This window comes from Cyphomyrmex costatus, unplaced genomic scaffold (genome assembly GCF_001594065.2).
Source record: "Cyphomyrmex costatus isolate MS0001 unplaced genomic scaffold, Ccosl1.0 scaffold172, whole genome shotgun sequence".
NCBI classification, from domain to species: domain Eukaryota; kingdom Metazoa; phylum Arthropoda; class Insecta; order Hymenoptera; family Formicidae; genus Cyphomyrmex; species Cyphomyrmex costatus.
Window position 1 is genome coordinate 1,361,922 of NW_017275737.1, and position 11,980 is coordinate 1,373,901.

At 32.3% G+C, this 11,980-nt stretch overlaps 1 protein-coding gene across 1 annotated transcript in view; it reads left to right on the forward strand.

Moving 5' to 3' along the window:
* Positions 1–8,546, forward strand: part of LOC108771993 (collagen alpha-1(XV) chain) — a 79,784-nt gene extending 71,238 nt beyond the window's left edge. The window contains exons 4-5 of the mRNA XM_018537423.1: positions 1,132–1,407; positions 8,382–8,546. Coding sequence (XP_018392925.1) covers positions 1,132–1,407; positions 8,382–8,546 — 441 coding nt within the window. The remainder of the gene's footprint in view (positions 1–1,131; positions 1,408–8,381) is intronic.
* The last annotated feature ends 3,434 nt before the right edge of the window (positions 8,547–11,980 follow it).

Genomic DNA, 11,980 nt, shown 5'->3' on the forward strand with positions numbered 1-11,980 from the left:
AGTATATTATTTTTCCAGTAATATCAGTTGAACGAATGCTTTTGAGCTTTATCCAAAATAAAATCCGTAATAGATTAGGAATCGACGTAAAAAATTAATTAATTTTTGTCACAAAATATTGAATAAATGCAAACTAGATCTATACTAGTAAAATTTGTAACACCGTTACTATTATACTTTCTTCATAAAATTACAAATTAATATATAAAATGTAATAAAATATATTTTTTCTCTAAAATTGTAAAAATGTGTTAATTTAAATTTAAAAAAACCTTTATTATGAAGTATTCTATTATTATTGGACGTTTTTCTTTAAACTCGTGAATAGTATAACATGAAAAACAAATATATTTTTTAGTACTATACTTATTAATTATTTTTATAGTTTTTTTTTGCCAGTTTATCCCGTTGGATAAAATATGGAATTTGCTATAGTTTTTTCAATTCACTGAATTTTTTCTGCCAATCCTAGTTTTTGAATAATAAACAACCTAGAATATTTTAAACGTATCTAGAAAACTTTAATAAAAAGCTGTAAAATATTTTCAAATAATATTATATTACTGTTGGTCAATACATGAGATGACAATGAAAAATATTGCAAAAGTATATAACTTTTTTGTTTTAGAGATTTGTTTCTTATAGTTTACTTAAAACTATACTAGATTGTAATTTGTATCATTCTTAGTACATTTTATTAAAACGAAGTATTATGTAACATAATAATTTTTATCAATAATTAATTTCATAATATTGACCCTCCCAAACTGATAGATGATTTCATCAAACTCACTCAATTATAACCTTCTGGAGTCATAACGATGGCTCTATCGGACCCACTCAATTATATTCTTGACGACACATTTGTAAATTTAAATTATTATTAAAATAAAGTTTAATATTCGTTTTTTTATATTAGTTATGTCATTTGGATTTATTAAAATTAATAAGTACTTATTTTTTTAATCAATAAAAATTAAGTGAGTTTCACAGATCCAACATAAGTAAAAGTGATTTGTTAGTTTCAGAATATTAAACGCAAGCGTTTATATTTGAATAAGTAATTTACAACTAGAATGTAAAATGTGAAAATATATTAAGAAGTTTGATGTTTCTCAATCATCCTTGAAGGATGGACCAGGCTCGAACCAGAATGTCTCGCTGGTTTACACGAATTCAGACGAGCATTCGCATTCGGAGGAGGTAGCGAAATTTACCGTGCCAAAGCTTACGAAGAAATGGTCGAAGATCGTCATTAAGGTTTCCACGAGCGACGTCATCTTATACCTCAATTGCCACGAGATGGCCCGGCAGAAAGTTACCAGGATCCCTCAAGAATTAGTATTCGATACCGCCAGCACTCTATACATCGCACAAGCCGGACCGCACATCCAGGAACGATATGACGTGAGTACCGTGCACCGCCTTTCGACTATCGTTTTTCAAAAAATAAAAAAGTGGACGCCGCGAGCGTTCGTGCGTGGCGCAACGAAACGAAATGAAACGAGTGGCGCTTGTTGGCACGGGGTATGTTTTCGGCTGAAATCGACATAGTTTCGCTTTGCAGCCGAGTACGCGTAACGAAGTAACGTGAATAAACAGGTTCACATGGATCGAGATGCAGTCCTTTTTCGGACTATGACTCAGCTGACATGAAACAGGCAGTTCACGCGAAACGCTCGCAATATGAGCGACAGTGTAAGGCGGTCGTTTCATTTCGTCAAGCCACGTATATTTCCCGAACTATTCCATTTTCGTCTCGTTTCGAATACATCGGTAAATTGATCTCATTTGTCGGCAAATGCGCTAATTCATTAAAAATAAATCGGAAGACATATTTACATTACCAAAACCTCTTTTATATTCGAATGACCGAACTAAAAATAAATTTTATGCATTTCGAGTAATTAATTTGAATTTTGTATATAATTCACATTTTCTTTCGATCTCATTATCGATATCATAATTTATTTCACATCGAGACGAGAATGATTCGTTCGGAAATTCATATAATATATATATATATATCGAATTTTCTTTTTATACATTTATCGTATAACTGTTTCACGAGTTTCGTCGTATTAAAAAGACCAGTCATAAACTTCAAAATAAAACGGACGGCCGTGGAATTAAGAGCGGCAAATCGTAGAAGTAAATCCGTGCCGTTCCATCCTTTAAGAATTTAATACCATATCCAGTATCCTGATAAAATAAGTAAAAAGCGAGAGAGCGAGCTAAAAGAGAGAATGGTACGAACGTGGAAAGTACCATCGGATAACGGGCATAGGTTCTAGAAGAAGTGGAATGGATACGAAATACCTCATCGAAATCCTATATATTGACGTTACAGAGATCTGTTGTCTCGGTTTCCACTATTGCTCTCTCAAAGAACACTCAAGTGGTTCGCGAGACATCGCACACAATGAAAATCGAAAGATTTCCGCTGCTCGCCAATACGTCGAGTTTGAGAACAGCAATTTGTGATCGAATTACATAAATCAAAATATACGTAGGTACACACTTTGTGCTATTATGTATCTTTAGCATTATTTTTTTCTTATCGCGCGCGATATATTCGCATTCCCATAAATATCAAATGTCCTCCTTTTTCCCAACGACTTCGCGCCAAGCAACCCGACTATACATTTTGGAAACTTATCAAAAAATAAACTAACGCTTTATTCTGTAAAAATTAAATAATAATAGAATCGGAAATCAAACTTAGATCTTCCGTTTGATAGATGACTACTCTCGATCAAGTTATTCGGTATTTTACAATAAATCATAATATATAATTATGTATTATGTATTTTATCCATAATAATAGATTATTATTGCAGTAATTTACACATAATTATTGTATATCACATAATAATAATAATAATATCAAATATTAGAAGATTTTACGTAACAAATCATTGTATCAAGTTATAAAGTCATTATGAGGATACAAATAATATGAACAATAAAGTAAAACAAAATAAACGCGGCTTTATTGTCAAAAATTTGAGATGAGACCAATACAAATTTTTGGCAATAAAGCCATTGATGTATTCATATGAGGCTGTGCATTTATACATCAATCGCAACAGCATTCTTAAGGCAATAATACTTTATGTAGAATTGTATTTTATTTCAAATAATTAATATCGTTCAATCTGAGAGTATTTATGCGTCAGCCCTTTAGTATCTCCATATCGTATTAACAGCGAGGACATAGCGTGATTACATATCATTGATATGAGAGAGGATAATTAGTTCTCATCCTGACGCAATATGATCAGCTATACAGAGACCACGTGTTGCGTAAATCGATGCACGAAATGCATTGATTTATTCGATCCTTCGTTAATTAGTTAGTCTCGACAATAGGCAGATGTATTGCAATATTTCGAATTGATTATGCAATGTCGCTTTTATCTTGCGACGGCCATTTCTCTTGCAGCAATTAATTTATGCGTTAAGTTAATAAAATAAAATTGTGCGGAATATTTGTAAATTTTTCCTATAAGTTTTGAATTAATATTAAATTACTGAAATGAGATTTGTACGCATTAAATATAATAATACAGTCCCGATATACTTTTATGCAGACAAGCACAAAGACACCATTTCCAACTTTACGAGCTGCTTATTAATTTCATAAGTACTATTAAAGAAGCTTACTTTGCAAAGTCGATAATTATCGGTTATTTTAGCGATGCGAGAAACTTTTCGTTTTATATTATTGCGTCAATTAGTAACATAAAGAAGAGACATCGCAGAATATTGTTTCATATTTCCATGTCAAATTACTCAGGAATTTTATCATTTATTTTATACCGTTTTTTAATGCCAAAGACGATAATAAATGTAAAATTGTTTTGTAATGTGATCTACCCTTTTAATTATTTAAATGTGAATAGATAGCAAACAGTCTGAATAGTAGTAAGTATATTTGATATTTGCAGTTTATCGCGTCATAAAATTTTTAAAATAACAAATTTATTCAGATATATATTATATCGGAAATCTCTCTCTCCCATAAATGCAATTTTAATTTCATTGTAATTAGGTCATGACCGTCTTGATATCTAATGTGTTCGCATAAAATATGTCATATACTTGATACAGTTTTTATAATACAGTGTTCCATAAATTTCGCGTAATGAATTTACTTCGAGATAAAGATCTTAATACGAAATTGTTAAAGGTTCAAGCGTTTAAGCATACAAATTTTAAACAATTTTGATTGATCAATTATGAATCAAATTATGTTCTCATTAAGACATTATTATAATTTTAATATTTTGGTATTATAGGATCGTTATAAGTAGCAATTTTTATGTCCAAAATAGTTCAAAATTAAAGAATCTGCTATTAATTGTTATTATGCAAAGTCTGGGTCACATTCTGCATATTTAGAATTCTTACACTTTTATTTTTGTACAGTTTTCATATATCACGAAATACAAAAACGGTACTTTATGATTAATCTATGTGCAGGTATATAAAATAAAAGCTATATATTATTATTATAATTAGATTTCGCTCATTTTTTTGCAATGTAAAGTATAAAGAAACGACGGTCTAAATCGAGCGGTAAAAAGATTTTTTTATATAAAATAATCTTCGCGTTTTTTTATATAAAATAATTCTTCGTGTTACTTGTAATATTAAAAAATTCATATTTATCTTTAGACTGCAATTGTTCTTTAATTGATTGACTAATTAACGTAAAAAAATTATCAAACTTCTTCAGACATCAACAGAAAAACTGTACTGAAGATAAAAATGCCCGAATGTACGAGGTGAAAAAACGTTCGTGCGATTTTCGCGATCTGTTCAACTTTTCTTGCAACGAGCACACCGGGACGGACTTGCATCGCACCCCGGAGACATTCTTATCGTGAATCCACTGTCGTTTCAGTTTCACAACGTCGCGCTGTTTCCCGCATCTCCCACGCCGGACTTTTTCGCGTCTTCCCGGAATAACAATACAACGGAAAAGTTTCGTGGTCATTTCGATCGGCACGATTCGCAAGTTCTCGCTGCTCCGCATGGGCTAATCTCTATAAATTGTGGCGATATGCTACCCGCCGCGCCGTCGACGATGGCGACTAGGTGTTTTGCAAGGTAGTAATTCCACAAGGAAAACGCGCCATCGTTTTCTCCAGAGACAACGTGACATCCGTACTTTATACAGCAGAAGAGCAACGGATTAACGTGACGGCTACGTGCACGAGCACGTGCGCCGTGATGCTTCGTCGAACAGCGTTATTTTTGAAAAAAAAAAAGGTGATCGACTATGGTATTATCGTTTGAAAATTTCTTCTGACATTTTTTCCCAGACGAATAGCTACTAACTTTTCACAGAGCACGTCATTATGTAAATTTCACAGATTTCTGTGGAAAAATGTTATTTTATACGTTTACATATAAAATAAAAAGAAAGACCCCGTCTGCTATAAATTTTATTATAAACAGAAGAAATGTTACAAAGCATTCATTGGGTTGCGAAATTACTTCTGTGGGATTTATGACGATGAGTAATTATCTGATGACGCCATGCGTGTCAAAAGCTTCTCGAAATTTCTTTCATAATTTTCTGTATTTTAATACTGATAAAAAACGTTATTTTTAGCGTTGACCGAATTTCACTTTACATTTACTCCCACAATTCTCTTACGTTCAGAAATTGATTTTTCTGTACTTCTCTTAGATAAATAATCTGCTGAGCATGTTACAATATTTATAATGGATTGCTGTTTGTTTAGAATAATTAAGTTTTTTCTTTGCGAAGCATCTGTTGCAAGTCATATCTCGGATTCAGTGAGCCACATATTAACAATAAAACACACATTTAAAAGTTATTATTGTACACATGGAAGAGAATATACATAGTGAGCTGTGCAAAGATAATATTTCAGTGCGGTAAATTACATAGGTGTCTAAAATAAAGTAACACAGAATATTTGTAAGTTTTAGAAAATAAATGGTTACGGAAATGTTACAACTTTCAATTTTGATTTGTTAAATACAGAGAAAGGGAGTTGTGAAATATTTTGTTTGATTGAAATAACTCTTACGGAAAATAGAGATATTTATAGGTGACATTTGTACAAGTTTATTAGCTGTAGAGTGATCGATTACGCTGCAGATAGAAGTTCTTCGTATAAGAACAAATATATTTACAAAAAAAACCGAAGAGGAAGAAAGTTACGGTTATGGTATAGGAGAGGGAGATATGAAATGTCATACTGACTGGTATATAGTGTAACGTTACGTGTTGGATACATGCACACATTTTATTATCAAATTTAGTTCAATTATGCCATTTGAAAGCGACGTTCAACACTATTAAATCTGTAGTGTCAAATTTAACCTAATTTGAGTTACTATTGCTTTTACTCAATATGTCGTCATTTTATACTGAAACAATAGATTAATTTCACACTACATAGTGTCAAATTTGCAATATCTACTAGACTCTATGTAATGTCACATTTATCTGTTTTAATATAAAATAACGATATATTGAATAAGATCAATGGCAACTCAAATTATAGGTGAAATTTAACACTACAGATTTAATAGTAAATGCTTTCAAGCTAAATTGAGATTACAAAGTTAATTATATTAATTATATACCTATCAAAATTATTCAAAAAGTACTCAACTGTAAAACTATCCACCTATAAAACTGCGAAATGTAACAATGTAGTAAATACTACTGACAGGTAGTTATATATATATATATATACATATTATATCTAAGCAGATTATAAAGTAATTTTGACGGCTGCCCCCAAAATGCAGCGCAAATTGTGTGAAATATCGTAATATTCCATATCTCTACTATTTATTCCATCTCCTTCTGCACTATTTGAAAATTTTACACATTTATTTGAACGATCCTAAGTAACAAGCAGTCGTTATGCCATTGTTTTTATCAAAATGATATCAGATTTTTATCTGAAACGCTTCTAATTAAGAAATATGTCGATAACGCACCGAATTTTAAATTAAAAATTGATAAAGATTTTTTTATTTCGTAGTTCTTGTATTTTATCTCGTCCATTGCTTCACGAAACTTTTATTTTCCTTCTTGGAAGTGATGAAAATGGAACATTCAGTCTTTTTTGGCGTTCGAAGGTATTTGAGCGAGCAAACTTATGGACGAATTATCGATCGTGTCTTTCCGTCAGCGGATACGATTGACTTCCGCGGAACCGCAGTTATTCCGAGTGTTTTGGGCAATTTTGCTGCGCGCACGGTTCATCTCCACATCGGCGTCCGCAATATGCGCGGTATGCTCGAAAATCCGTAATTAAGATCCGGTATGTACGCAACTACATATTTGTGCCGCTAGTATTTGAAAAGTTCGAGTAATACGAACAGATTCTACCATTGATTATTTCAGTATCTTACAAAATTGATAATAAAATCTGTTAAATAGCAGAAAGAACAGTTTTACTGAAATATTTAAACGTTTAGCTCGATCCGAAAATAATTTTGTGTGAAATGTCAAAATAATTACATAGTACATTCAACCTAGTTTCTAGAACGTTGAACATTTTTGCAAATTGTTATCAATGTTCTTAAACGTGCTATGATTGTTTTAATAATCTAACATTATTTTTGGATTTGTATCTACTTAAATTTTAAGCAAATCATTTCTTCCGTGTATACAATGATTCATAATCCGTCTTTTATTTTTCTTGTATAATATACTTATGTAGAAACAGTTTTAATGTAATTTTTGTGATTTTAAAAACAAATATTTTAATTTTGATTAGTTTAATTTCATATATCAAAAAATTGTATATATATAAATGAATAAAATAAAACCGTCGTAAATTATGAAGTAGGGCAGATCGATTCTTTTAAAAGATAATTTTAAAATAATAATAATAAATAAATATTAAATAATAAAAAACAGAGTTTTTTTTCTTAAGAATATTACTTTTCCTAAATATTCATATGGAACAATGTTTCGTTTTGTGGTCATGGTAACACCATGATATCACATACACTCTTTGCCTTGGAAATACGTCGCCTCTATATTATGTTAACACCGCGAAACTAACTTCTACGTGATGCTCAAATTTGCATAGAATTTACGTCGCTCTCTGTGAAGCGTCTGAGAATCGCGAAAAGAAAACAAATCTCGTGACGTGTCGTCACATCCAACTGTACGCGAGAATTACAGGATTTCAATTACGAGATAAGATATACCGGTTAAGAGAGGAGAGAGATGTGGATGGTTCCACGACGTAGAAAAACTCGTCGAAATAAGGAAGAAAAGGATTCCAACGTCCGTGCGCATTTAATGGCGCGATGAAAAAAAGGGCCATTAACCCCGCGCGGCCCCTTTAATTCTACCGTATTATTACAAACAGCAGCAACGTTACGAACAGCGGCGCGCGGTAGCGATGGGGTGGAGAGAAAAATTAGTACGTTGCTTCGCGGGAGGCGAATTCCGCGATAAGAATGCCCCGAGGATCTTCGCCGAGGTGAAACGTCCGTGCTGTTCCCATCCCCGTAAGGAGGGATATCCTCCGTGAAAGAGGATGCGCGGGGAACGGGGAAAACGTAACGAGGACGAAGTACACGTGCACCGTGCGCCAGCATAAGCAACTCCCGAGAACATGGAATATAGAGCTCTAGGAATAGCAGAGACTTGTTATATCATTTGGATAAAAGCTATGGCCGACCGGCCTCGTTTTCCTCAATGGGCTTTGATACAGAGCGTATGAAAGAAGAAAAGGCGGCGATCGCTTCTAATTGTAAGAAATTAATAGTATGCAGAAAATGTCAGATTCGTTATTGATAATTGAACGTCGTCGCTCAATTGAATGTCACGCAGAAAGTCCTTAAGTTTCTTTTGTTGAAAATTGTAAATTATTCGTAATGAATAGAAAGTAAAAATGTTAATTCTGTCCATATTAATTTAAATGCATATGGAAAGAACGATTTTACTGAAGTATCTAAAAACGACCTCGCACTAATTATGTAAAAAATTAGGTATTAGTGAGTTAATTTTTACATGTAGTCAAGGTTGAAAAGTAATGGATTACTTGTAACGCCATCGTTATCGTTACTTCTTTTTGTTCGTAACGGTAATGGTATAGAATATCAAAATTTTTTACAGCGTTGTTCATTACACTTGAATTTTTTACATGATTATTTTGACGGTCTAACAAATTCTTTTCAAACTCGTATCTATACTTACATTTTTAGATACTTGAGCAAAATTGTGCTTTCCGTATAAAGAATTATGTATGTAAGAGATTGTTAAAATTTTTTAATAGGTCAATTCAGATGAAAGAATTCTTAAAATAATTATATTGTTATATCGCAATATCGTTTTAGAGCAAAACATTCTAGAATTGCGAAGAGTAATAAATAAATAAACATTAATGAAGCTGATGTCCACTTTAACGAGCAATAATTTAGTCTAATGCGATATAACGCGTGTTTCAGTAATTGTTACGGCGAAGTCAACTTTCGGGGCAACAAGGCAATGACGACAACACCAAATTAAGATAAATCTATGTAGACATTGTGACAAATCGCTATATAGGCAGGCAGTTCTGATTAACCTTGAGCGTGATTTGTTTAACCGGCATTAATTAAAGAGGTGCCGCACAAGATATTTTTAACGATGGTTCACGTAGGTACCTTTGCTCTAGCTGGTCGTAAATACGATACGCGCGATCGTAAAATTTTAACTATGCGACCAGGCTTGCGGCTTCTTTTTTTTTTCATGCCACTTCCGTTCTTGCAACGAGGACCATTACGAGGTTGGCGTCGGTACGCGAAGGTTACTTCATTAGAAGAAATTAGCCATTTAGGAGCAGCCTGGCTCGACGTAGCAACTGCATATACCTTCATTATTGTATAATCACGAAGATAATTACATACTTACAATATAGCGGTAAAAATTAACGAGTTTAATCAGGGGATTAACAAAACAACGAAATCATTTCTTTTGTTGGTGATGAAGAGTGCTGACCGAGTTTCGTTGAATTCACCTTTACATTTCCTCGGATTACAGGCCGGGTTGTCTAATGAGACGCTTTAGAGATTCATTCAGATGTTTATCTAGCAGTTTAATGAATCGTAAATTGTAAGATACAAGAGGAAATAAAGTCTCAGTTACCGACGAGATCTTTATTCGGATGAATACATAGTATTCCTTACAATGTCGAGGATATAATGCTTTATTATGTAAGTTATTTATTTAACTTACTTATTGTTTTATCCAGTTACATTATTATTGTTTCAGAATCATTCGTACAATATTTTTCTAGCAAATATTATGATTGCAAAAATTAATATGTGTGTTTATGACAATTTTAGTATTATTATTAACATTAAGAAAAATATTTAAAGAATGTGTATCATATGATTTACCATAATCGAGGATTTAACTCTTTGAAGGAACTTTCTACCAAAAGTACTATTGAAAGATCTTGATTTTTAAAGATTTTCTGAATCGCCGAATTCGATTCTGACTTCGGAATACTAAAATCTAAATTTCATAAAAATAATCTGATTTGTGAAACTTGATTTTAGAAAGTTCTTGGTATCGCTATTGAATATAGTTTGAAAATGTAAAATTTCAAAAGGCTAATAACTTAAAAAATTCCAATGAAAGAGAATCTAGTGTCACAAGATACATAAATTAGAGTTTGAAATTTAATTTAGAAATGAATTCTTACTGTTGCATAGCATTGATAAGATTCAAGTAAATCAAAACAGGAAACTTAATGTTACTTTGTAATTAAAAATGCCCTAAAACTAAATTTAATGGTAATCAGATTGTTTTCTTTTAATTTTGTCCACCACATTAAATCTACCATTTCGATTTTTGTTATTTTTAACTTCAAATTAGAATACCGTATTATTAAATTACTCCGGCCAAGTTTCATGAAAATCGAGCGAGCAGTTTACAAAGTAAAAGGGGGTGGTCCCAAACGAGGCCATAAAGGATTAAACCTGATATCTTCAAATTATCTATCGTCTAGCATATCTTGTAACAATTTCTTACAAACTGTAATCAATTATGATAATGACTTGAAAATATTAGCGAAAACGTTAGCATGTTCGCACATTGGATTTGGTGTAAGTCATTTTTCAAAGCATCCCAAAATCTCAGAGATCCGTAATACATTTGCGAAACTACCTGACGATCGCCTCGGTTTACGCCATGTTTTAATATCACACGTTACCGGCAAATAAAACGAGTGACGAGAACGATGATGCACATCCTGCGTTTTCATAAGCCGTGCTGCAGCACCGCCCATCACCTTTCATTTCGCTTAGATAAAAGCACAGAACGGTTACGCTCCGTCTTTCTTCCGGCGATCTTCATCTTCGTTGACTCACAAAGCACTGCAGAGAGGAGACGAAAAGCGAGCATGTGTCCTTAGCAAACATGCTTGGAATAATCTTTTTTATGAACGTTTTAAATTCTTTGAATAATTTTTCAAAATGTTATTTCGATTGAACGACAAATTAGTGTTCTTTTCAAAATTGATAAATTTGTAACAATAAAAACGTTAGGTACAGCTTAATCTTTTGAGAATTGGAGTTTTTTTTAACAAAGTAACTTGTTATCTTGCTAGGAACACGTTTTCCAAAAGATCTTGTTTCCTTGAAAATCTTACTCTCTAATGATTTTCAGAATCGCCGAATTCGATTCTAACCTAAGAATTCTAAAATTCAAATTTCAAAAAAATAATCTGATTATCGTAAAGCTTGGTTTTAGGAAATTCTTGATATCTTTGAGTTTCAATGTAGTCTGATCGAATATTAAGAGAGTAGTAAACCTCGATGAAGGAGAATTTAGTGGCAAAGAGCTTATAATCAAAGTTTGAAAGTCAGTACTGTTTACGTAACATTAACAAGCTTTAAATAAAACAAAATTGGAAACTTGATGTTAGTTCACAATTAAAAACTCCTTAAAATCAAGTTTTGTAATAATCAGGTTAGT